General features: G+C 34.6%; 1 protein-coding gene across 1 annotated transcript; it reads right to left on the minus strand.

Annotated features, from left to right (window-relative positions):
• Positions 1-230: 230 nt before the first annotated feature.
• On the minus strand, positions 231-26,839 carry RAB1A (RAB1A, member RAS oncogene family). The gene is made up of 6 exons (XM_016159835.2): positions 26,594-26,839; positions 12,203-12,275; positions 7,877-7,972; positions 2,715-2,810; positions 1,313-1,444; positions 231-1,047 (listed from the first exon to the last, which is right to left on the minus strand). The coding sequence occupies exons 1-6, from the start codon at positions 26,614-26,616 to the stop codon at positions 850-852; spliced, it is 618 nt and encodes a 205-aa protein (XP_016015321.1). The 5' UTR covers positions 26,617-26,839; the 3' UTR covers positions 231-849.
• Positions 26,840-27,226: the final 387 nt, after the last annotated feature.

The raw sequence follows: 27,226 nt of genomic DNA on the forward strand, positions 1-27,226 counted from the left end.
TTGCTTTCCATACAATTTAACCTCCCTGAACCACTAAGCTTGGTTAAATCCCTACCCAGCACAGAAGCCTCCCTAGGTCATATATTGGATATATTACCTGGAAAATATATTGAATGCTGCTCTAAGATAGGTCTACAATGCCCTGGTTGCACACACAAATGGCTGTTTTAAGAATAATGAAAAGCTCTATTTCCCTTTAACCATAGAATTAAAATACTTATCACCATACGTTTGATATTACTTCCAATAAGTACAATATTTATTAAACATATCTTCAGTTGTTTTGTTACATAGTGTGCAACAAATTACAATATTCTGCAGCCACAAATTATATGCAGAGTATGAAGAAACTATTAATCAGATAGTGTAATCTTTCCGTTTATAACTCTACAAGGAAGAACTAGCAAATCAGATCTTACATATAACATCTCACTAAACTTTATGCATGGAAAGTGACAGACAATGGTTGTGCTGTTTGATACAAAATGGCTGAACTTCATCTTCAGAAGACTAAACCTGACATCTAAACATGCCAATATAAACATCAAAACAAAATATATTCTAACCAACCACGGGAAACAGTCTGGTATCAGGAAAGCAACAAGGATTACACACATTATTTTATAAACCAGCACACAAAGGTTTAAAACGGTTCTGAAAATGAAGTTAGCTGTCTTGAGTCAGGGAATAAAAAAAAAGTCAGTATTGACCATTTACAATCTCTGACCTTTGTGGAGACGGTAAGAATCTGTTGTAGTGCAGCTACATACAGTACAATTCAGGCAATTTTGTTTTCACTTGGGTTCAGATTGCAAATTCACTGCTGTGAGAAAAGGACGGAGGCAAATTTTAGCAGCAACCTCCACCTGACTGCTTGACCGGAGTGCTCTGAATTTTAACATTGGACTTTTCTGCACCACCAGCTGTTGCTCCAGGACCCATTCGCTTTTTAATCTCAGCTGCCATCGTCATGAAAGACTGTTCTACATTCGTTGCGTTTTTAGCACTGGTTTCCAAAAATGGAATTCCAAGAGAATCCGCAAATTCCTAAGAGAATAATAAGGCATAATTAACACTGAAAAATCTTTTCCACTTAGTGCATTTCTACCTGAAATGGGCAGTGAAGACTAAGTTTACTGAGTCCAAACAGACACCGCATGAATTGTCATTTCAAAGTATTCTAGTGCATGTATTTTAAAACGTAACACGTATTTTAAAAGCTAATGTGGTTGTGGTTACTGTAGGACTCCAACCTACATAATTCAAATTCAACACCTTCAAATTCACTTTGAAAATCAAACTTTAAACATACCTTTGCTGTTGTGTAGTCTACTACTTTCTTTGTGGTCAGATCACATTTGTTCCCTACCAACAACTTGTTGACATTTTCACTGGCATAACGATCTATTTCCTGCAGCCACTGTTTAACGTTATTGAAGGACTCCTAAGAAGACAGACATATTTAAGAATGACAGTACAGTTCTGGATACAACTGCTCTAATGAAGCAAGTGATAAACCAATAAACCTAAGTGTCTTTCTTGACCTAAGAAGAGCTAGTGAGACAACCCTAGCTATAAAATAATGCCTATAGTGCTGGCAAAGAAGGGAACTGATATATTAAAATGACTATCCATACCTAAATAAGATATTAGAATTTGAAGGCTTGAGGATGAACATATACCTTATTTGAGAGGGAAATACTTCTCGGACCAAACTTAAGCTCAAGCAAATTTATAAATTTTAATCATCAGTTTACAAATAAGAGTGTACTGCTACTAGAGATGTCAAAAATAGTAAATAAATGGGTCCAAAGTAAAGATACTTATTTTCTTTTCCGGTCATATTTAGGAAATTTTTCATTTTTAAATAATTCATGGTAATGACAAGATTTTTTTGAAATTAGTACTATTTCTTCCTCCTGTTGATATTATTCACCTAATATCTAATGGCCCTGAATCTAAAGCCTGTGATTCCAGTTATGTCCTAATTAGCCATGACTTCATAGTTGAGGTGAGATTTAACATTTGCTGTAAGAAAAAAAAATTCTAAACGTTTGTTTATATTAGGAAATAAATGAACTCCTGACATTTTCTTTCTGATCAAAAGAACAGTTAGAGCTTGGACTACATTCTTCACACTATCTCTACACCCTGCTACCTTCTTTCAATAACTAATCTTCAGATAATCACTGTCCTCTTAAAATCTTCCTCTAGCTCATCCTATTTCTAAACCATATCCTCTACAGGTGAGACCCATAATCTCACTTTTGGCAATTCTGACAAGTCTAATTGCCAGGCAAATTCCTGTTAATACTTAATACCAAGAACACAGTACAAACTAAATAACCTACAGTTCCCTATAAATTATGATATGAAAATGTCCAGTTAGTTGACAATAAATATATCCAGAGTCCCTGGAAAGCAAATGTAAAACCAATTACTAAATTTTCTATTAAGGAAAATAATATGAATTTTTGGTTGACCAATTCATTAGCTACCTAAATAATGGAGGAAAGAAAAATAACAGTGCACCTGTTTTTAAAAAACACTTTAAAACAAATGTTTATGTGATTCATTTATCTGGGGTGGACAAAGTTTTCTGCCATATAAATAATATTGATGGCTTATATGCAAAACAAAATAATCTGATATTTATCAAATAGTAACTTCCTTCCTAATTTGTCATTGTAACACAATTTCCTCCTGGAACTTACCTGATCTGTCACATCATACACAACTATGATGCCATGCGCTCCTCTGTAATAACTGGAGGTGATTGTTCGAAATCTTTCTTGGCCTGCTGTGTCCCACTATTATAAAAAAATCAAGAAATCCAAGCATTAAGAGTTGGGGAAAAGGGCAGGAGGGAGAACAGTTTAGTTTACATAGTTATAGAGATGACCAGGATTTGATATGGAGATATTAGCTCTCAATGCTCACACTACTAGAGTGCATGGTAAATTGCCAAATACCTGAAGGTCCAGAAATAAAGGCAGTGCCTACACTTTAGCTCATGGTAATGCTACCAATATTATAAGCTCTTTGAGATTTGGAACTATGTCATATTTTTCTTATTCCCTACATCCCCCTTAGCACTGTGCAAGGCATTCGGTATGAGTGGAGAAACAGGCTGACTTGATTATGAAGGCTACTGGCCTAACCCCTTTAACAGCACACTCACATAAGACAAAATCATTTGCTAGCACATTTTACCATCCTGGAAAGCAATGAAAGGACCTAATTCAGGTAACTACTTGTGAAGATAGCACTTGAACCATCTCCGAAAAGGTATTACCTTAATCCTAGAGAAAACAATGTTAAGGAAGATGAATCAAAATACTTTTATAAAATTCATTTTAAGAGCAATATGCCATATACTTCAATCATTTAGGTTCAAATACCAAAAACAAATGTTTATATCACTATATGAAAGGTCTGTGTTTTAAACAAATTATTAAAAATATCAAGAGGAAAACTCAATCTTAGATTGCAATGAGAATTTTGTTTAAATTGATCTTAGACAATGGCCTCAAAAAAAAATTGGGTAATTAGGACAGCTACCTACCCCACTAAAAGGTATTGGGGTAAAAGGTAACATCCTGATTGATGGGTAAATAAATAACAAGTTACTGTAAAAAAAAAAGGGGGGGGGGGAAGGGACCTGAAGCCTAAGACAGGTGGAGATTAAAATGCAACAGTCTTTAGGGGGAGGGAAATAAAGTTTTGGAGTATAACTGTGAACTTGACATTGATCCCCACTAACATTTTAAATGGCAAAATTTTAAAAATTGGTTCAGGAGCAGTCAGTGAAATCACTTTCTTTTCCAAGACTCAGCCAACACAAGGCTGTTAAAAAACAAGTTGCAATTTTGGGGAAATTTGAATGCAAAGTGGGTACTAGATGATATTAAGGCATTAATGTCAATTTTGTTAGCTGTGTTAATGGTTACATAGTAAAACAGAGATGCGTACTAAAGTATGTTTGGAGTAAAATTTATTGTAATTTAATATACTCCAGGAAAAAAAATTAAGCAAATAGAGTTAACATCACTAATATAAAACAAACAAAAACAAATCACAGCTTCATTACCTTTTGTGTTCAAAGTACTAGCTTGAGAGCTCAGAATACTATCAGTAAGGAGCATCAAAGTCTTTCAGGATATCTTTGGAGAAGCATGAGCTTTGGAGTCAAGCCAACCTAACTTTAAAACATCAAACCTAGTTTCCTAGTTAAACAACTCTAGGTAAAGTTACCTAACAGTTTCTTCATCTATAAATCCAAGGTCAGTCACTCACCTTATAGAATTGCTAAGTGGGTTTAAAAGAACTGTTTGTAAAATGCCTACTAGTGCCTGACTGTAGAAGCTACTTGATAAAATATTATAGAAATGCTTATATTACACCAGGTACTCAGAGATTTGAGGTTACAAAGATGAAGGAAAGAAACATAGCCCCATAAGAGATCTCATCTCAGTGGGAGAGACAAACATGGGAAAATTACCCTGTGAATATGAAGGGCAATGATTATATACAGAAGAGAGTTCTCCCTTCTCTTCTCTACCCACTAACACCTTACACAAAAGTAGCACAAAAAAAAGTAAGAAAGTATTTCTGAATAAATGTTAAAGAACTGTAACTAACTAAGCAATGGCATCCAAAGAGTAAAATTTCTGATGTCTCCTTGCCACTCTGAAGTTGCCTGACTCCAGTCCTAGCAGTACTTTCCTTGCAGTTGATCACCCTTTTTATATAATCCTCATTACCCCTCATAATCTCAGCATAACTCACTTTCCCATGTGTGTCTCTCCCATTGAAATGGGATCTCCTCCTATGGGGATGTTTCACTTACCTCTGTAACCTCAAATCCATCTGAGTGCCTGGTGTAATGTAAGCATTTCCAATGCTTCATCAATGAATGAACAATCACAGAAAGACTCCTTCCATGTTGTGGGACTGATCACTGTACCTGCCCTGCCCTGCTGAATGTTTTGTACTAAGTCTGATAAGGATACAGATGGCACAATTGAAAAGGAAAAGCATAAAAAATAATTAAAATATAGATCAACACAAAACATTTTGAAAGATCTAGAAAACTTGGAAGGGTAACTCAAGCCAATTAAGATGAAATGTAATGGGATTAAAAGTAAAATCTTGCATTTAAATTTAAAAATGAAAGTCATTAAGTATAAGATAAGGCTTTTTAAAAAATTAAGCCCAAAGCCATTAGTTCCAAAAGAGTAGATAATCAGCTATTGAGACAGCAAATGCAGTAAATTCCGGCACTTTTTAAAATATCCTTGAGTGGATTAATGATGACAAAAGACCACAAGTCCCTGAAGTCTAAGAGAGGGGAAAAAAAATTCAGAGTCCAAATCACAAGGGGATTTATCTCATGTAGTTCATACTGGCTCGACTATAACTCGTATTTGAGTTTATGAATCACATTTTAATAAAAGGCACGTATAAAATGCAAGAGTAACTCGAATTATAAAAGGTTCTGAAAATATGCTTACAGGAAGGAATAACAGAGGTTGTGATAAGATCAATCTAAAGGGCAGGCTGCCAAAAGTAAAGGAATTAATTTCATTCAGGCAGCTCCAAAAGGCAGAGGAATAAGAGATAGAAGTTAAAGGAAACTGGCTTCAGTTCAATACCAAGAATAATTAGAGGTTATTTATAAATGGAACTATCTTTGAAAAATGGTGAGCTTCCCAAAAATGTTCAGAGAAAGGCACTAGATAGGGAAACTCCTACTTAAGATGAAAGAAAAACTGAGTAACCTATTAAGATCTGTCCCAGCCAAACGAAAGTAGCCGTATTTGCATGTTTTACAAATATACACTCAACTCTTACGGAGACCAATGATCACACATAACACAATCATTTAAAATCAGTAGTTAGAGGCTAGGTACATCTTTCTGAAATATTCTTTATGGTACCAAGTATAAAGTTCTACATGTTAAGGGGAAAAAATCAATATGGTCGGTAATCTATTAACTGGTTTTAAGTATTTCAAGCTATCTATGATAACTATATCCTTGGCAAGTCCTCATTTGGAGTATCGAATGTGTTTACTTGTATTATAATCCACAATTCTTTTGTAATATATCTTCTTCATCAGAGCCATATAAGGGAACAACTAAATAAAAATTATCCAACGTCCATTCATCTGGGTACATCTTATCAGTAATATTTGTATATATATATAGTAGCTCCCTTTACCCACGGTTTTACTTTCTGTGGTTTAAGTTACTTGCAGACAACTGTGGTCCAAAAATATTAAATGGAAAATTCCAGAAATAACTTCAAGTTTTAAATTGCATGCCATTCTGAGTAGTGTGATGAAATCTCACACCTGCACAGTCCATCTTACCCTAGACATAAATCATCCCCTTTGTCTTGTATATCTACCTGACTTCATCTCATCGCATAGGATAATAAGTGTGAGTACAGTACAGTAAGATACTCTGAGACCACAATTTTTTATTACAGTACACTTAAAACTTTTTATTAATCTCTTACTGTGCCTTATTTATAAATTAAACTTTATCACAGTTACGTAATGTATAGGAAAAAACAGTACATATAGGGTTCAGTACTTCCTGTGGTTTCAGGCATTTCCTGTGGATAAGGGGGGATTACTCTTCTATCTAGAAGTTTACAAAGGGCTTTCATACACATTATACACACAGCTACTAGATTTCCTTCTCACAAGTACCTTATGAGTTAGTAAATCGAGTATCATTGCACTCGTTTTAGAGATAAGAAACAGTCTCAGGGAAAAAAAAAAAGTAAATTAAACTCATGACCCACTAATAAATATCACAATGAAGACAATAAATCCAAGTTTTCTGACTCCAAATCTGGAACTCCCAGTTCAAGTGTAATATCAGTTCCATGAAAACGACAATTACTGGTTTCCTGTTACCTCATACCCAAAAGCCAGCTCTAAAAGATACCCAGAGATTAATACTTTTAAAGACCATAGATATGTCCACATTGGTATTCTTCAGACCCATATTAACATGCTAACAACTGAACACTTACTACTGCCTATTCTTAATTTGGAGTTGAAAGTATGGATTCAAGGGGGCCAAAAAGGCACAGGGACACAAAATACTGAAAACAGCTATGGGTCACTTTGTTCTGCTAATAACTGTGAGCAAGTCATTAAATTTTTCAGCAGCCATTTTCTGAGCTGTACAACATGTTAGAAAAGCAAAGTTCTTTTCTAATAAAATTCTATGGTTGGTACACACTATCTAATAAATACATCAGAACTCAGTAAATACAGTTGACCCCTGAACAACACAGGAGTTAGGGGTGCCAACCATCAGAGCAGTCAAAAATCTGCATATACTTTAAGTCTGCCCTTCACATACTTGGATTCTCAACTGCGAGTTAACCCTTGAACAATGCAAGTATGAACTGTGCTAATCAACTAAACTTCATGGGTCAACAAAAAATCCATGCAAGTTAAAACTCACGTTGTTCAAGAGTCAACTAAACTCTTCAACTAAGCCACATATGAAGAACCTCTCCCCAGATTTCTTTTCATGTTCCATAGTATTCAGCACAGTAAAAGACATAAAGAAGATGCTCAATGTATTTCTGCTATAAAAGTAAACTTCAACTTAGACCCATTGATAAAAGCATAAGAAAAAGACCAAGTTTGACTTAAAACATGTAATTTCTCTGCTTTATGAACACAAACTTCAATGAGGAAGGTAGTCTTAAAATCATTTTTAATTTAAACAATTCTTATTCTACCCCTTTACCACAGATGCATGATTCTTAAAGACAGTTTTAACATTAAAAAATACATTCTAAATTTGCCAAAATAATGTTTTAAACTTTTAGTCCAAAGATTACTTACGATTTGAAGCTTGATTGTTTTCCCATCTAACTCTATAGTTCTTATTTTGAAATCCACACCAATTGTGCTGATGTAGCTTTCTGTGTATGTATCATCCTGAAGGGAAAAAGTTCATGATTAAAATTACTGTTCAATACAGTAAAAATACAGTAAATAATGTTAACTTTTATCTACTAAGTTAATAAAGTTTATAAGACATACCATGTTGAGTGTTGAGAACAACCATATACCATCCTGCTCCAATACTCAGTTCATATACTGATTATAAAATACTATTTGACATTAGTTTAAGGTTTTTTTCAATAGCTAGTCTTTAATTTTCCAAAATTTTTTTTGGCAAATTCTTTACATATATTATATAGAAAAAGATTTTGTATTTTCAATGATTATGATTTCCTAATTGCTAATCAGTGAAAATCTTGCTCTCCCTTTCCCTATCCAATTTATGACAAAGCAATGATCAAGTCACTCCCAGATTTAGAAGTCAGTTTTATTTTCTAGTAACGACTTTTAAAAATTCATGTAATATAAAATTTACCCTTTTAAAAAGCGTACAGTTCAGTGTATTGTATATTTACATGGTGTGCAACCATCACCACTATTTAACTCCAGAACACTTTTATCACCCCATGAAACCCTATACACAGTAGCAGTTTCATTCAACATTTCCTCCTCTTCCCCTAGACCCTGGAAACCACTAATCTACTTTATGTCTCTATGGAATTGCCTATTCTTGACATTTCATATGAATGGAATCATACAAAAACATGTAGCCTTTTGTGTCTGGCTCCTTGAACTCGGCATAAAGTTTTCAAGGTTCATCCACGTTATAGTACATATCAGTACTTATACATTGTATGGATATACCATATTTTGTCTGTTTATTAGTCGAGGGGCATCTAGGTTGTTTCTACTTTATGGCTATTATGAATAATGCTGCTAGGAACATTTGTGTACAAGTTTTCATGGGAACAGTGTTTAACCCAATGATAAACTTTAAAAATAACACCTGTTTTTCTCAAGTATCTGTTATATTTTACTCAGAATGGAAAAAAACTTTTTTAAGTAAAAATGTCTGTGAAAAGATATGTGGATGAAAAAAAAAGACATGTGAATGGAGAGATCAGGCTATTACCACCCAAATACAATGAACAATCCTAGCAAGCACGAAGCACCACCTACAAAATACTCTGCCACCAAAGACACACCTAAATCTAATCACACCTAAATCTACTGATGGAAAGATTCTATAAGCTGAGCTAGTCAATACAGTAGCTAGTGACCAGTGAAAAAAAGAAACTGACTTTTTATTTTTGTTCAACTTTAAAGAGCTGCATGGGGCTAGGAGCTATCATAAAGACAGCATAGCACTGGGACTTACTTCCAATTACAGAAACAAGAGGGATCTGAAAAAGTTTAGACACAAGGAAGCAAAGTGACGAAGCTCAAATGTTGCAACATCAATAGGAAAGCCCCAGTTTCTGCCAAAAGTAAATGATGTGAAAAATACACAAAAAGGGGGGGAGGTTGGGAAAACTCTAGATTAAAAGACTAAGCTGCAAATCAACCAGATGGAATGTGTGGACTATGTTTGAATCCTGACTCAAACAAACTGTAATACCAACACTTCTGAGACAGAGAAATTTATTTTCTAAGCTGACAATGTCAATGTTATTTTATATAAAAATGTACAGTTTGACATTTATGTAGGGGGAGAAATGACACATTTGAGGTCTGCATTACTGCCCTCCAACAAAGAAGGGGAGAAAAGGATTAAATGAAGCTACCATAAAATCTGAATCTTATGCATACATGGGATTGGAAAAAAAAGCTCTCTAAAAAATAAACGGTAAAATGTGATCAGAGGGAATTCCAAGCGGCCAGAGGTAATTATGCTGACTTTTCTTCCTCACATATTCACACTTATGTGCATGTAGAATCACTGGGTAAAAGGATATATATTTTTAAAGAATTGAATGCAATTTAACAAATGTTCCTTATCACTACTCATTTTTTAAATTATTTAAATTGTGAATCTAGTAAGTATCAGGTACTGTAGAAAGTAGAGAACAAAATAAATGCAATAAACATTCACTTAGCACTTCCACATGTCCAGTGCTTTGTTAGAAATACTTATGATTTGTTAGAATTCTTATAAATCTCTAAATGACCCTTACTTGCATGCCTCTGAGACACTGTACATGCTCTTCCTACTGTTCAAATTTTCAGTATCTCTTTCTGTATATCTCTACTTCACAGGCCCTGGGTCACATGGAAATTTTTATTCAACTTCAATTTTGAACCCAGGCAATACTAATTATCCAAACATTTTCCAACTCCTTGGCTAATAGTTAAGAGATCCTTCCTTCTATGCTCCCATAGCTTATTATGCACTTCTTTATTATACCTTTTGCAGCTTGTCTTTATTTGGCGGATCCAGAAATCAGTATTTTTAAAAAATGCTTCTCGGGTGATTTCACTGTGTAGGTAGTACTGAAAATCTATGACTCAGAGCAACAGGCATCCCAAAGAGGACTGTCTTTGAAACATAAACACCTCAGGCTATATAGCCATTTTCAGCAAGAGATGCCACCTTCTTCCCACCTACCTAGAATTGCTGATTGAATTAAGAATTATTCTTAATTTTAGTATTTGCCAATTTAATAAAAACTAAGCAAAATCTAATTTTACGCCTTTAATTACAAACAAAATTGAACATTTTTTCCATAGTTATTGGCAATTTCTATTTCTACTTTTGTGAATTGCCCACTCATATATTTGCCCATATTTCTATTAGGACATTCTTTTCTTATTAATGTGTAAGTGCACTTTATATGTTGAGAGAATATCATCTCTTCCTCATATATATACTTTGCTAGTACCATTTGTTTTCTAACATTTTTATGTGCTTGATATGAATTTTAATGCAATCAAATTTAATAATCTTTTCTTTCCTAGTTTTTTGTTAGAAAATACTTTCACACAAGATTAAAGAATCACCTATGTTTTATTCTAGTACTTCTACGGTTTCATTTTTAATTATGATATATAATTAAATTATGTATATATATATATTTTAAATGACATTCATTAATATCACCATTCATCTCAGTGGAGAAAAGTCATATTAAGTATCTGAGATGCTGTCAAGCTCTCAGTGCTGATACAAGTTTTCTAAAATTCTTATTTTCCATAGAAAGCTTGAATTTATTATAGGCAGCAAATGCTATCAAATATTCTACTTGGAAAAATTATATTTTTTCCTTAAAGTGACAGTCTCAGTTCATTTGAGAAAATGTCTGCCCAATATCAAGTTCTACATAACTGTAGTTTGTAAGTAGTTCTTTCAAGTAAAAAATGCTTTTTTTGTTGTTGAGATAACCAACAAGCTATAGTAAGCAGTGAAAGTGCTTTAGGCATACCCATCATTTCTTCACAATATTTAAAAAAGAATACTCAAGGATCAAGATTTAAAAAACTCACTCATTTTTACTGTTTTATCAAAGACACTCTCAAGTGAAATGGTTTTTTCCCTGCTATGGGTGAACAAAGGTAAATGCCATGACTATGAGTACAGTTTGGGCCTTTGCACTGCCTTGACATGGTGCTAAGGCACAAGCAGTTCTACCTTACTACTGCTTTTGCATCATCAAACCAAATGTCAACACAGAGAAAGAGGCAAATGTTTTTTTAGTTCTAAGTAATTATTTACTTAGTAAATACTAATGGCTTAGTATTAGTAAGGTAATAGTTTTGATCTCATGGACCCTCAGAGGGTCCTGATAATCCCCAGGGGTCTTTAATCCATACCCTGAGAACCAAAGATCTAGATAGTTGAAAAGGAAAACATGCTAAATTTGAAGGCAGTTGATAAACACTATAAAGGAGACTGTGAATTCTATTCATCAGGTTGAAATTCATGTTTGTAAATTTCAGTGTATGGAACACTATGCCATTGTCAAAAGTTTGTACCAGGTTCTGCTTTTTATTCTACTAAACTTTTACTTGATGATTCATTTTCTAACAAATCACTTTTAACACAAGCCAACTATTTTCCCCTTACCTTTACTATCTATGTTGGAATGAAACACTCTTTGACTACCAAAAATATCACTCTGACTTTAAAACCACACTTAGTTAAATTTAAGACAAACAGCATTTCTTTTATTTAAGACTCCAAGATATCGCTGGGGATGTATACTTAGAGGCTTTGAATATATAAATTTTGGAAGAATTTTTTTATTTTGGATAAAACTGTTTAATCTCGTCTATCTAGAAAACATACACAGCATTAATTTCTTTAAAGGTATTTCAATTTCAACTTACTGCAAATCTAAGAAGGAGGCAAGACTTTCCAACTCCAGAGTCTCCAATCAGAAGTAACTTGAATAAATAATCACTGCCAAAAGAAAAAGAAAATCACATTAATAAAAAGCATATTGCACTGTAAGTTCTACAACGAAAAAACATAGTAAAAATAATAAACAGCTCAATGAGGAAGACAGCTCCTACAAAGCCCATGAATAGCTTAAGAAACCAAAATTCCAACCAATAGCAGAAGCCCTTTTGATGAATCACTGAACAGGACAGAATTATGTAAAAGTAAGATAGACAATGCCACCCATGATCTCTGAAATAAGTGAAATACTACATCTAATAAGGAAAGAATGAAGGAAAAATAAGTAATATGTATTCTTGGAGAACCCAAGAAACTATGCTAGATAAATCCTACTTTCTCTGCAGTATTAGAATACAGGGAGTTAACTTTCCACTGTTCTTGCCAATGAAAGATAAATCTCTTCTTCAAATTCCAAGACCCAATCATCATTTCATAGTAATCCTCCAATGAAGAGGGTTTTATCACCTTTTCCTAGCATCCACCTGGAAATTTGCCCTTAAAAAAAAAAAAATCACTTAAAGCCTGTATTACAAAAATTTTAAACTGAAGGTGTGGTAAAATCAAAGACTGTTTATACAAACATATAACTGTGCCAACATCCTAAGCTTGTATTAAAGCAGTCTTCAGAAAACACTGAAAGCTAGGCTGTTTACATGCACTGACCATTTCCAGGCCTGACTCAGAGATCACCCCCAGAAATTCCTTCATAGAGCTGAAAACAAAAGACTGTCTGCCCATAGTCTCCAAAGGAATCCCTCGTAAATCCTTCCTAAATCCAACCAGTTCTATATGTTCTTTTAAGCAATTCCAAAAGAATTAAAATATTCAGAATTTAAAGTTTGTTTTTTAGCAGATCTGAGTTTCAATTTTGTTCTTTGTGCCTTATTTTTTTAAAATGCTACCTACTTAAGGTATAGCCCAAATATCACTCAAAATTTAAATTTAGATTTTAATTATATTTACAAGCAAGATATAAAACTTTTAGCAGTGATTACCTCTGTGAATATTCATCAATTTTTACCTAGGTTTACAGTGATATGTATTACTTAAAACTTATCTTTTTGGTTATATCAATAGTATACTTATTGTCCTTAATTATAACTCAAGGAAAGAAAAAAAACAGTGCCCTAATCAGCAGCAAAATAAAGGTCACAGAAGGAAATAAGCAGCTTCTAAACAAGTCATCAAGAATGGGATTGAATCACAGGATGAACTAAATAACTAATATCCTTTTTCCAGTTTGAGATCCTAAAAAAAGGGAGGGGGATGATGATAGTAAAATGTTATCCTTAATAAATGATTGATACCTAATACCATGCAGCTTTTATTAGGCAATGATAGTTGCTGATTTTAGGACTATTGATAGTTTCCTCCTTAATTAGACCAAATTCTTAAGGATGTGGAACACCAGCAATGAGTACATATTAAGAATTTACATTTCGGGTAGCAAGAATAATCACATCATTGGTTAGTACTATAGTTACTTAGTTTTTAACAGAAATTTTGACACAACAGATACCCTGAGTTTTACCAACCTCCCTGAGCACAGTGCCAGGCATCCAGCAGACCTTCAATAAACATCCCCTTGATTCAGCTGTACTGGACTGTTACAGTGAATGACGTTAGACCACCAAGGTTACAGTGAATGACATTAGGCCACTAAGGTAGCATTCATCACCTTAGAGATGAACTCTTCTGTATCACAGTAACCATAAGGCTAGAAAAAACACGAACGCTTTCTAATTGTGTTACAAATTACATTATGGTTTCAAGAAATTAAATAAATTTTTCTGATAGTTTAAGGTTCACAGCCATTATAAATAATACGAAAAGTTGAGTACTCTGTTCTGCAATGAAATAATCACTGCTAAACAAGACTACAATATGAAGTACATGAGTCCATTTATACATGGATTTTAGAAATTCACATTGTCTAAAGGTTAACAGTATGTAATCCGAGGTGGGGAATCCACGTATGTGGAGGGCCGACTTAAGTTATATGCAGATTTTAGACTGTGTGGGCCATGGGTGCCCCTAACCTTGGCATTGTTTAAGAAGTCAACTGTATTTTGTTCTTTCCCAAACCACCACAAGCTTTTCTAACATCACAAGAGACATGGGGAAGGGTAACCAAAGACTAACTCACAAACTTCTTCCTTTAATTGAATACACACACCTAAAGAATGTTACTTATGTGTTATTTGCAGAGATATTTTCAATTACCTACTACCATAGCAGCTTTTTAAAAATTAAATATATTGGGGTGACGCTGGTTAATAAAATTATATAGGTTTTAAGCATACAATTCTATAATACATCACCTGTATACTGCATTGTGTGTTCACCACCAAAGGTATATATTTGACCCCCTTTACCCTCTTCTACCTCTCCCACCCCCTTTCCCTCTGGTAACCGCCATACTGTTGTCTATATCTATGAGTTTTTGTTTGCCTTGTTCATTTATTGTGTAGTAGCTTATTTCTAAACTATTAATATACTGAATGTTCATGAGAATTCAGAAATTTGAGGTTGCTTAAAGATATGTCTGTAACCATAATTGCAGAAAACATAGTAAAAATGTTGAAAGACCATGAGCAAACCTAAAATAAGAAAGAATAAGGCCAAAATTTTGGTACAGGGTCAAAAATAATATAGCAAATGATAAGACTTTAAATATATTTTTCCTTTATTCCCCAAGAATTTGGATTCGGTTTTCGGTCTACAATATAATTTTGACTTAAAAAAAAAACAACAAAAAAAGATTATGTTAGCTCAGAAATCTATAGTTACAACTATAATCACCATTCTCCTATATTAGATTATTATAGTAAATCCTCTCCAGACTGTTCCTAAATCAGAATTTCCTCTAGTCTTTTCACGTCTAATTTACTACAACACTTCGTACTTTCTCCCCCTAAGTAGTCTGGAATCTGTTTTCCCCCACTCTTATGTTTGACATACTTATCTGTGAGAGTGAAGGTAAAACTGGTTTACTCATCCAAAATCTAGCATCGTGCCTTTTACAAAGCATGTGCTAATAGATCAGAGGACATTTTAATTTTGCATTTTTAATCAACCTCTTTCATGGTGAGATACAGCTAATGAATATCTATGGCCATCCTTGATTAACATTTTGAGCAAAATACTCGGGGGGAAAAATAAATGCGAACACGGCATATTAAAAGGAACACAGGAGCCAACCTGAAATTTCTCTCAATGGTCAAGGCAGAACAATATGCACCATAAACAACCACGTATTGGATTATAACCCCCAAAATAAATAAATATCCATGAGTCTACTGATATAAATGATTAAATAAGTGGGAGAGAAAAGACAAATCTTCCTTACAGGAGGATTCTAAATAATACATGGAGAAGGAATGAGAGAAACAGAAAATCACCAGCAGACCACCACAATAATAACTGCTGCAGGCAAGAGTTACCAATGAATGCTACAATTAGTGGGTAAATTACATGGCTTCAAAGTATGTCCCCCAAAATATTTATTACTGTGGTGGTTTTAATATATGTTCCACAAATTCTTTAAATATTCCTCCCTCTAGGAGATGGAGCTTATTAATTCGCTTTCCATGGGTGTGGGCTCTTAATATCAGCTTTCTAATAGAGTTAGGAAAGGAAAAATAGTAAATTTACAATAGGAGAAACCTGACGGATGCCACCTTAGCTAAGTGATCAAGATGAACACCACTAGTAATAAGTCATGTTGGTATCATGTACCCTCTGATACGTGATGACTACAGTACTTCACCTCTATGGTATCTTCTCCCAAATCCATAATCCCAGTCTAATCCATGAGAAAACATGAGACAAATGCAAATCGAGGGACATTCTACAAAATACGTAGCATTACTGTTGAAAAATGTCAAGATCGTCAAAAACAAGGCAAGGCTGAGAAACTCACAAATTGAAGGAAGCTAACATGATATAACAACTAAATACAAATGGTATCCTGGATTAGATCCTAGGACAGAAGAAAATCATTAGTGGAGAAATTGGAATAAAACTCTATAGTTTAGTTAATAATGTATAAATGTTAATTTCTTAATTTTGATAAATATACCATGGTATGTAAGATGTTAATATTTGGGGAAGCTGGGTGAAGAGTATACAGGAATTCTCTGTACTATTTCTAGAATTCTTCTATAAATCTAAATTTATTTCAAAAAGGATTTTTAAAAAATAGGACATTAGTAAAATGAATACAAATAACAATCTCTGAAATCTAGCTCCCAGTATTTTTAAATGTTAAGAGAGATTTTTTGTATTTTCTCAAGTTAAATCAACATCATAAATCATGATGGAATGCGTAAAATAAAAACTTAAACAAAAGCTGCTTGTACAAGTATTTTTATCATCAGAGAAACTTTTTTGAACTGCTTGAATTCATGATATCTTGAACAAGTATTATATTTTAATTGAAAGAGGAGCTAATTCAAATGACAAAGGTAAGACAGTTAAGGCAGGACTGATGGAAATTAAAGCTAAATGTAAAGGGGTAAATTGAGAGAAATTAACAGGTTTTTAACAACTGAATGGTGGGGGTATCAGAGATAATAACAAGTGAAAGATTATTTTTGCTATCAGTTCCTCCTGTAAGTCAACTCATGGTCTACTTTAGCAATACTGGAGATTCTCTATTTCCATTATTTATCATCTGAACACATCTTAATACTTATGCCATTTTTGCATGCAAGCATTAACATTTTCTATACTTTTAACAAAGTCATTTGCATGAGAGCAGGAAACAATATTTTAAAATACTAAAACAGATTTCAGTTCAAAATTCTGTTTAGGTAAAATGCTTTCCTTTTCATGAAGTTAAACCAAACTACATACATAAAATATGAAGGAGACAAATCCACTCATTTCTGAATCTAAAATGCTATTAAGAATTCTAAAATCTCAAAAGAGAATGCTATGTGAAATACATGTAAAAAGATTATAGAACATTTTGTTTAGTATAATCCATTTTTTAAAAATTTTGCACACACATAAAAGATCTGGGAAAAAATGGACACTTCTAAATTGTAGGATTACAAGTGACTGATATTTTTCTTTATACTTTGTCAGTCTGCATTAAATCTGTATTTAACCTTTATAACCAGAAAAAAAATGTTATTTGGAGAGAAGAAAAAATTTTAATGAGGTGTTTATGACACCTTTGCAAGTTCGTTCAGTTTACCTGCCATAACACAAATTATTTCTAAAATATATAGAGTAGATCACGGTTGTAAGCAGATGGTGCATATAGTCAATTTTTGGATTAAATGAGAATAAACATTTTTTCTTTTACGAAATAAAATTTGGATTATCAGACATAGTTCACATGTCAGTGAATATTTTACAAGAGAAAGCTGACTGACGGTAACACATTTTTCAATATTCCACCCTGTGGAAAGGTATACAAAGAAAGGAAAATAACAGTGTAAGACTATAATGTCTAGTTGTTTTTATTTAAATGATACAAATTTCAAATGTCAGCTATAACTATACCTTTAAAATGGCCTGCTATTTTAAAAAGTTCAGTAGAAACTAAATTTGTTCTTTCATCTAGAACCTATTTACTTGTATGATAGGAATCATGTTATTTTACCTTTTATAAATGTTGTAACTTGAAAACAGCCTAACACTAAGTTCATATATCAAATTAAAAACAAAATCATGATTATGATATTATGATACAGTGGACAAATAAATTTTAATTCACTTTTAAACTACATACTATCCTGTTAGCCTTTGGAGTATGGAATGATTAATAAAAACTTGGGCTACAATAATTGTGTCTGACATCAACTTTTCTTTTTTGCTCACTTTAAGTATGTTCCACAGAACACAATTCAAAATTGACCATCAGGCTGGAGAAAAGAGCTAAGAACGTTTAGTTACTTCATATGCCTCTGCAGTGTTTGAATTTTATAGAGCACATATTAGTTTTGTGACTAAATTAAATAAAAATTAATAAGCCTTCAGCTATAGATAAAATTAGACTGTTAATCAAAATAGTCAAAATAATCAATTACCAAAAATCTGAGAATGCAACAGTCTTTCCTCTAAATTTAAGAGCCAAGCAATTTTTTAAAAAACTATCCCCATAATCAATACCTAAAACTATATATTTTTCTTTGATATTTACAGACAATAATTTTTCAGGTTCTATTTTAGCTCTGTTTAGAACAGCATTCAAAATATCAAAGCTGGAATTCTGAAAATGAAAGAAATTTTGGTAGTGTTGAAGGAAGCGGCAAGTCATACAAGAGGACAAGAGTAGATAGTCTTACAACTTTTATAACACATATTTAGCTGAAAAACATATCAAGGAGGAGGTGTAAATGTCCTCTAACTCCTTACGTTTCAAAGCCTGCACAAGTTTTAGAACTATCAAGACCTGTATTTGAATGTTGGTACCATCTCATACTAGGTGTAACTGAGGCAGGGTACTCACCATTATGAGCCTTGATTTATTCACCTGTAAAAAGATTCTATAGCATTGTCTATTACCCAATTGGGCTTCTTGTAAGGATCAGAAATAACACCTCTAAAATCTCTAACACAGTGTCTGGAACATTATAGGAGCTCAATATGTGGCAATTATTATATTTGTAAAAAAATATTATTTTACTTCTTCCATCCAAACCATAAGGTAACTTGATGAAAAAGTTTAAGAGCTACAGACAAAAATTTTGAAGCTTCTGTTCAGATGATGAATGACAAAGTATCTCAGGATACTTTGGGATTATTCCAATATAATCTAAAATAAAAGTTTAAAAATTCCAACTAATAGTTATAAGTACTATGATCACACCGGTCACAATTCTCTAAGCCTGGCAACACATACATAGTAACATGGTCTGCAGTATATGCCCTCTCCAGCAAGAGAAAGACAGTTCTCTGCTTTATTTGCTTTACTCACAAAAGACATTCATGACTTCTAAGGCACCAAGTATAAAGGTTTAAGGATAGTCAAGAGGATAGAAAAACTGAGAATGGATACAATACCTCAAACCTAAAAAAGCTTTAAATGTCAACATAAAACAAGATGTGAAGGAGAAAGTCAAAGGTCATTATGTAACTCACAAACCCTTTTCAACTTTTTAAAAAGATCTCTCCAATCATGAATCTTAAAAGTAACTGACCATAAAGATGTTAGTTGCCTAACTAACTGGATTAAATTTTAAATTTGTAGAAGTTAACCAAATATAGTAAACTGGAAACAGCATACTTGGACTGTGAAATCACAGGTCCATGAGTTAAAATTCCAATTCAGCTGCTTATTCTGAATGCCCTTGGATAAGCCATTTAACTCATCTCTGCCTCTTTTCCTCATCTGTAAAAGTAGGCCACTATTTCTTCAGAGGATTAAGGGAAATAATGTAGAAACATAAATTTTCTGGCTAATGGTGGGAACTCAAATTAGTAGTTATTGACCTACTGCCAGGACTAGTTAGCATCAAGGGGTCTGGAGAGTCCTCCTCAGTACTCTATTCCTCTCCAGCAAAATCAAACATAACTAAAAGTGTCCATTAATACCAAACCAGAGGCCCCTTTTCCAAATCTTTTGCAGAGTCTTCTCTGCCATCCTAATTCTTTAAAAGTATCACAAGATTTAAATTGTGCTAATAGTTATGTTGATTATGCCTGTTAGCTTCTTAACTAATTGGTAAGCACCTGGGAACACAGTTCATATTTTATAATCAAAAAACGAAAACAGAAAAACCCCTAAACTCTTATCATATTCTGACAACAGAGAAAGGAAGCGCTGTTTTCTTTACCAAGCTTTCTTCCAGAGTGAAATTAGCCGTGTATGTGTAGGTATGCACATGTACGAATATATGTAAACATATATTCATTGGAAGATTTTTAAAAGTCTATTTTGAAAAAACTGTTAAAGCAGACAAGAGATATATATATGATAAAATGTGTAAGAAAAACCTTAAAACTGAAACCACCTGCCATTTACATATATTCTAACATTCCTTACTAGAATACAGATGCCAAATAATGTCTGTATAGCACTGTATAGTTTACTCTTGAGACTCAGAACTGAGATGGAACTAATCACATTTTATAGACACACAGGTTCAGAAGGCATAAATGACTTGTATGAGGTAAGTGGCAGTCTAAACTTAAACCTAGGGTTTACAACTCCAAATGCTATGTTCTTTTTATCACACCACACTCCCTCAATGATGTATTTTATATACTCAGATGATAAAAATGTCAGTAAATATGTCAAGTCCTACATATAAAACCTATCGAAATGAATAAACCATCCATGACCTAGCACACAGGATCCGACTAAATATAAAATGTGATTCACAGCTTAAATTAATTTAGATAATTTGTTTTAGTATATAAGTTAACTCAGGTCAAAAGAGCATGGTATGTTTTGTAGTTCAGAATTCATTAGCTTTAGTAAGTGATGAACCCAAATATTCTTGGTGTTAGCCACCAAGCTACAAATAAAGCACTAAATAATTATCCACACTGTATATATCACAAAGTTGCTTCACATATCCTTTTATAAATCTAGCTATTTAACTATTTTAATAAATACCATCTAATCCACTTAAAGACTATATTACACTGTGCTAGGCATTTATCCTAACTACATCCATACGGACTTCAAAGCAATAAAGACACTACAGAGACGACCTATTGTTCTTAATATGAAAGCTAATGTTCTGTAAACTTAGTGTGCCTTTGTTTCCAGACTCTTGGAAACACTTCATATATCAGTAACTTAATGAGGAACAGAAAGGTAAACATTAAGAAAAGGAAGAAAAGAAAAGCATGGACTAGGTCATCAAAACAAAGCCATGCCTATACAAATCTCACATTTTAAAACCAGTTAGTTTAGGATACTAGATTTAAATTTAAACTCTTATTGCTCCCAGGTTGCCGTATTTCAAGAGTGGTAGTGAACATTCTCTTTTCTGTTTTCAATCTTCTAAATCAGGCATTCTTAACTTGGGGTTTATGAATAGGCTCAAGAAGTGGGAACAGCTTGCAACTTTAAGCAAAACATTTTGAATACATATATGCACAAAGGGAGCAGGTCCACACGGTTCATCAGAGGCTCTTAGGTGTCCATAACCATAAATGGGTTAAGAATAACTGTCCTAAATCAAGATACTAGAAAATATCTATAGCCGGAATGAAAAGGACAAAGGATAACTCCCCTTAAGTACTATTGTTATTCAAAGGAAATACATTCAATTTAAATCCATCAGGGTTCTTGAAAAACTTAAATTACATAATTTTGTTTCATTTGTAAAGCTCACTAGTTTGAGGTGCAGACTGCATAAAATGCCCTGTGCAAAGACACTAGCCAAGTGGCTACCACACAGAGTAAGCATTCATTAAATAGCTTTATTAAAAAATGTTTCCAAAGACTGGTTCCCCTCATGAGCAAAGGCACTCACACTTAGGGAATTTAGAAACATGTAAGAGTAAATTTAATTGGAACCTTATCACCACCTTGGATTTAATAATAATAAAGCAAGGTGTATTGACCAACTGAGCCAACCAGTCACAAAAGTACCAAGGAAAACTTCCATTTCCTACTTTTCCCTTGTACTCTTATTTCTTCACATGGTTAAGTCACAGTTAACAAACTAACAAACACTTGTTCCCTGGCTTCTTAAGGCCTTGAGACTATTTTATTTTTCCCAAATAGTATTCCACCATTACCCTATAATCTGTAGTTTTATTCCCTTTATTCCAGACATCAAAGAAGTAATCTAAGCCCCACCTTCTAGAGAAACACAGTAGAATAGTCTTGACCACGCCCCTCTCCCTATAAGGTTAAAAAAAAGTTGTGGGCATTTTGCCTAATTTCTTACTGAAACTACAAAATGTAGTTCAGATAGAGTGGTAAAAAGCAGGTAAGCTACACATCTAAAGTATCTCATGGACTGGCATGCTACACCCATTTTTGATTTCTCTTTATCTTAAAACACAAAGTACTTTTTTAGCAAATCTTTAAAAAAAAAAGCATGTATTTATTCCTAAACATTTTCATATATTAGGAGACAAGAGTAGATAACATTAACAAAACTATTTTTAACAATCAAAAACAAAACTTTTAACTATTACAACTGCAACTAGTAAAACCATCATATATGTACTATCAAGAGTTGCCAACAGGAGAAAACACATACACAGTCAAAAGATTGCTAATAGGATATAGATAAATTACTAAGATTGATTCCAGAATTAAAAAAGACTGAAACAACCAAGGAATAATATTACTCAGAAAGCAAAATTCTTTTTCAAAGCCAACTAAAGAATTGGCAAGAGAATACTTGATTCTGAAGTTCTTCCATCTTTAAGACATTTTAAAGAAGAAACTTTAAAAAATTTGCTAGAATAGGTAAGAGGCTGTAACATCCCTCATTTTAACATAATTGTAATAAAAAGAAAAAGAAACTTTTAAATCTAAATCTAAATTATCTCTAAATGATCCAACAAGATCATCCACTGACACAAAACTCTTAAAATGCACTTTGTGGAGATTCTACACAGCTGTTGGAAACTTAACACTACCCCCAAAATTACATATGTTGATTCTCCACAGACATTAAGAAATCATATTCTAGATAATGAAAACACTGGTTATTTTTTTTCTTTGAAATTCTCTGAATTTTTCAAACCACTGTCAACACCACCAAAAAGTCATCAAGACAACCATCAAAAAGACAACTTACTTTTAGTTGGTTTTCAGCATCTAAGAAAAAATTCTAGCTAAAAATTAGAAGAAAGCAAGTAATGGTATACTCGTTAATGAAATATACTCTGTCAGACAGATAACAAAACTGATTAACTTGCTTTTACTTTCAAATTCTGAACTTAAAAGATAGATTTATTCAAAGCACAATGCTGGCAGTAAAAAAAAAAAAATAAAAAAAGTCAAATTTCCTTGAGTCTACCATGACAAAAGAGTATAGTTTGAAAAACTGATTAAATTTTGAGCCATGATTTCCAAAGTTATCTGGAGCCATGAATTAAACTAGATACAAACACAAAGACACACACATACACACACTTTTCTACATTAAAGAACCATAGCTGATCCAAGCAGACTACTAAAAGTTCCTTCTGCTGTAGTTAACTGGTATGTTCATGATAGGTATACATACTTTATTCTTAACACATTCCTTATAGATAAAGCAGCCAAAATGATTTTCTTGACACTAAAAAAACCCACTAGAAGCTAATGGACTAGGAAAAATGTTTCTGGTATGAGAATAATGTTAGGTATTTCTTAATCAGTGTGCTGAAATAATCACTGCCTGCTTTACCACCTAGCTCAGAAAAATCAAAATTTTTCTTGAACGTTCCAGAAAAAAGAAAGCTTTGACTCTTCCTGTCTACATTTTCCACTGTTCAGATTTTACTTAGTTGCTTTTTGTTTTTGTTTATACTTGAAATTCAACCAAGTCGTCATTATCCTTAATTTCTACCATAAAGAAAACCAATGGTTGTCAAGTCTACTAAATCAATTAAATAACACAGAAAGTCAGTGTATCAACAGCTTAAAATTTAATCACTAATTGATATATTTCTTATTCTCCTCACTCCCTCAAAAAATTTAAAACTTAAAAATCATAAAAGTATTCAGTAACAAAGCTACCAACAGGTAATCAATTGTATGTCAACTAATATAAATCTAAAAACCTGTTCCCTCTGAGAGAACCAAACTTTTTCTTTGGTCAAGAACCCATCATGGAATCATGAAAGGCACTCACCCATTACAAGCTTTTAAAAAAATTAAAGTTTGGAACAAGGTGTTAAAGTAAATAGACTTATATATGGGTGACAAACTCTAAAGAATCTCTTCATTTTCCAATTTTTCTCTGATTACTTTTATGATAACAAATTTAATTGAAGACAAAGAAACTGAAGTCTGATAAAAATCTGTTTGCTAGCTGCCCTTGTGACATTCCCTAATAAAATATCTATCATCGCCTCTCACCTCAAGTAATTTCCACTAACGCTTTCCCAAACTCCTAGAAAACTAGACACATGTAGAATATAAATATAGTATATATTTATACTATATTGGTACTGGCATATTTGATGCCAGAAAAAAATAAAAACATGATTTCTGGGTTTGATTCTGCTGAAGTCATTAATCTAGAGTACTGGCATTTTATTTACTTAAGAATTACTATCTCTGCCATTTATTAACCATTCTTCTTACTTCTTCTCCCTTGAAAAATACTCCACACTCCTGCTTCTCCAACTCTATTGCTAATAATTCCCAAAGAGGTCTGTTTTCTATAAAGCCTTCCTGAACCCAAGCAGCCAACCACAACCCTCTACCCTCCTTTGAAATCCTTTTGCTCCGATCCATGCCTCACATCTGGAACCTGCTATATATATCTACTGGTATTTAACATACACAATCTATTTTCTATATTCCATTAAAAGCTCTTTGAGGGTAAGATTATTATTCCTAAATCCTAACACGAATGTCTTACATGATAATGAAGTACACCACCTAGAATGACTGCTCTTAGAGTTTCCCAAATTCTTTGACATACACTCGAACCTCACAACTACCCTGATAGGAATAATAACTCCTATTATCCCATTTTACAAAAGGAGAAACATATTCAGAGGCTAAATAATGTCATGGTTCTGTTCAACCAATCTTCAAGATCTATTTACAGTACTAAATATATGTAGCAAATGTAAGAAACTTCCTGAACAAAAGAGGTTTACAAACCTCCAGAAAGTGGCAAATCCATGAATCTTATTGTTGCAAGAAAAACTACTAAATTATGGACCTCAGTTCAACTCTGCCTAACTATCCAAAACCAACTTTATCCTCGGAGCCCTTCATAAAGAAATTTAAAAACTGCCAACATAGCAAATATGACACTATCAGAACACTATCCTAAACTTCTTAAATTTTATAGAATTTTAATAAAAACTATGGCTTCTGTTAAGTATAAAAAGGGGACATTTCAGCATCAAACCACAGTATTACAAAACTTGAAGTCAGAATGTGTTTTGCAAGAGCCATGTGACAGACACATGACAGCTAAACTGATGGGTAAGACCTCTTAGGGGAAATGTTTAGCAGTAAATGGCCAATGCAGCCAATAAACTAGACCTTTAGAACAAATACTGACTTTTGCTTTAAAAAAATATTCACTCCCTTCCCCAAAGTCTCTGACACTGAAGAGGAATACCAATTAAATGTCCTCCAATTGTTTATTAATTTACATATGCAAACTGTAGGGAGACTTAAAAAAAAAAAAAAAAGCTATTAAGAAGTGCCCAACAAAGTCTTCCCAAGGAAAGTGAACACCAATTCCCAGAAAAAGTGCCAGGTGTGTCACATCTGCTGTGGTGACTTCCTGAGTAAGCAAGAAAAAGAAATGCATTAACTTTTCATGACACGTCATGGAACCTCATTCCCTATCTGCAAACATTCAAGTAGGTAATCCAAAACCTGCAGATCTATCATAGGGCCCATTTGTTTCTTTCAACTTGACTGCAACGTTTTCTTAATTTGGTAATATCAGAAAGATGTTCCTACGTTTTAGTCATTTTTTTTTCTTGACCTACACAAGACAAATGACTTTAGTGTCCTCTAAAAAGAAATTCTCACATTGGCTAGGTTTTGAAGAAGGCAATGGGCCTGGCAAGTTCTAAAAGAACTCCAGAAAATAACTAAAAAAGAGAACTAAAAATTTTAAATCGCTTCTCATCTACTCATGCCCCTCAATCCCACGCAGTCCTGAAAAGCATCCATATTACCTGCAACCTGGCGAGGAGGGTGGAAGAAGAGATAGCCAACGAGCTCAAGATTTACAAGTAGAGCTGGTTTCCACCCAGACGATTCTGACAGCTCCGCAGAGCGCGGGCGCAGGGTCTGACAGTGCCCTAGAGAGCTCTCCCACCCTATTCTCTCCCCCTTAAAAACAAATCCTTCTTCAAAAGTCACTCCCTCCAAGAAAAGCTACCCCTTCCACAGCCCCGCCACCGACTCCCAAACGCCCCACCCCCCTCAGCAGACTCTTCCTCCGCACCGGCCCGGCACTCAGGCCCTCCCTGGGGACCCGGTCCAGGCTCGGCCAGCTCACCCCGGTGGCCCGACCCCTCCCCGAGGCCGCCCCTCCTCCGTCAGACAATAGGGCCCGACTCCCGGGCGCTAGCCTCTCCTGCCCCATCACCTTCACCTCACCCGGCCAAGGCCCCTACCCATGCCTTGGCCCTCCTCGCCCCCTTTAAGCTTTCCCAAGCTGGCCCACGGACCCAGCCGACCAGTGGTCTCCTGCACTCACTATTCGGGATTCATGCTGGACATGTCACTGCAGCTGCCGCCGCCGCCACCGCCGCCCTTGCTGCTGCAGCCGCCGCCCTGATTCTCCGCGCCACGGGTAATCGAAGGAAAAGAATGAGATAAGCTGTTCCGGGAGAGCAAACGTCTTCCCCTACTCCGTCCCCTTAGAACACAATCAGCAGCCGCCGCCACTCAGCTATCGCTTCCACCCAAAATGGCCGCCGGCGAACCAGGAAATAGGAAAGCCTTAGACCGAAGGGCCTTTACACTGCCCGGAGGGCGGCCGCACCGCGTGGCGTGCCGGGAAAGAGAGTTGCTAGAGTGTATTTGGGCGCTGGAGACTGACGGTGCGGCGCGGGGGCTGGGACTCAGCTTCCCGCCAAGCCCCGCGCCTCTGGTGCATGCGTACTTGAGGGGTTGTCGCCCGCCCCATTCCCCACTCTCGCACAGACCCCCTCCGCCCTTCCCTGCTCTCCTCCCCGCTGACTCGCTGGCTAGGACTTTGCTCGAACTCCCCCTAGCGGATTGGCTAAGGCGGAGCGGCCCTGGTGATGTCACCAGTGAGACGTGGCAGCCGGGCGAGTCAGCGCCCCACGGAGGAGGGGGTGGGAAGGGGCAGAGGCGGTGCTGGCTG

The sequence above is a fragment of the Rousettus aegyptiacus genome, unplaced genomic scaffold, assembly GCF_014176215.1.
Source record: "Rousettus aegyptiacus isolate mRouAeg1 unplaced genomic scaffold, mRouAeg1.p scaffold_m13_p_7, whole genome shotgun sequence".
NCBI classification, from domain to species: domain Eukaryota; kingdom Metazoa; phylum Chordata; class Mammalia; order Chiroptera; family Pteropodidae; genus Rousettus; species Rousettus aegyptiacus.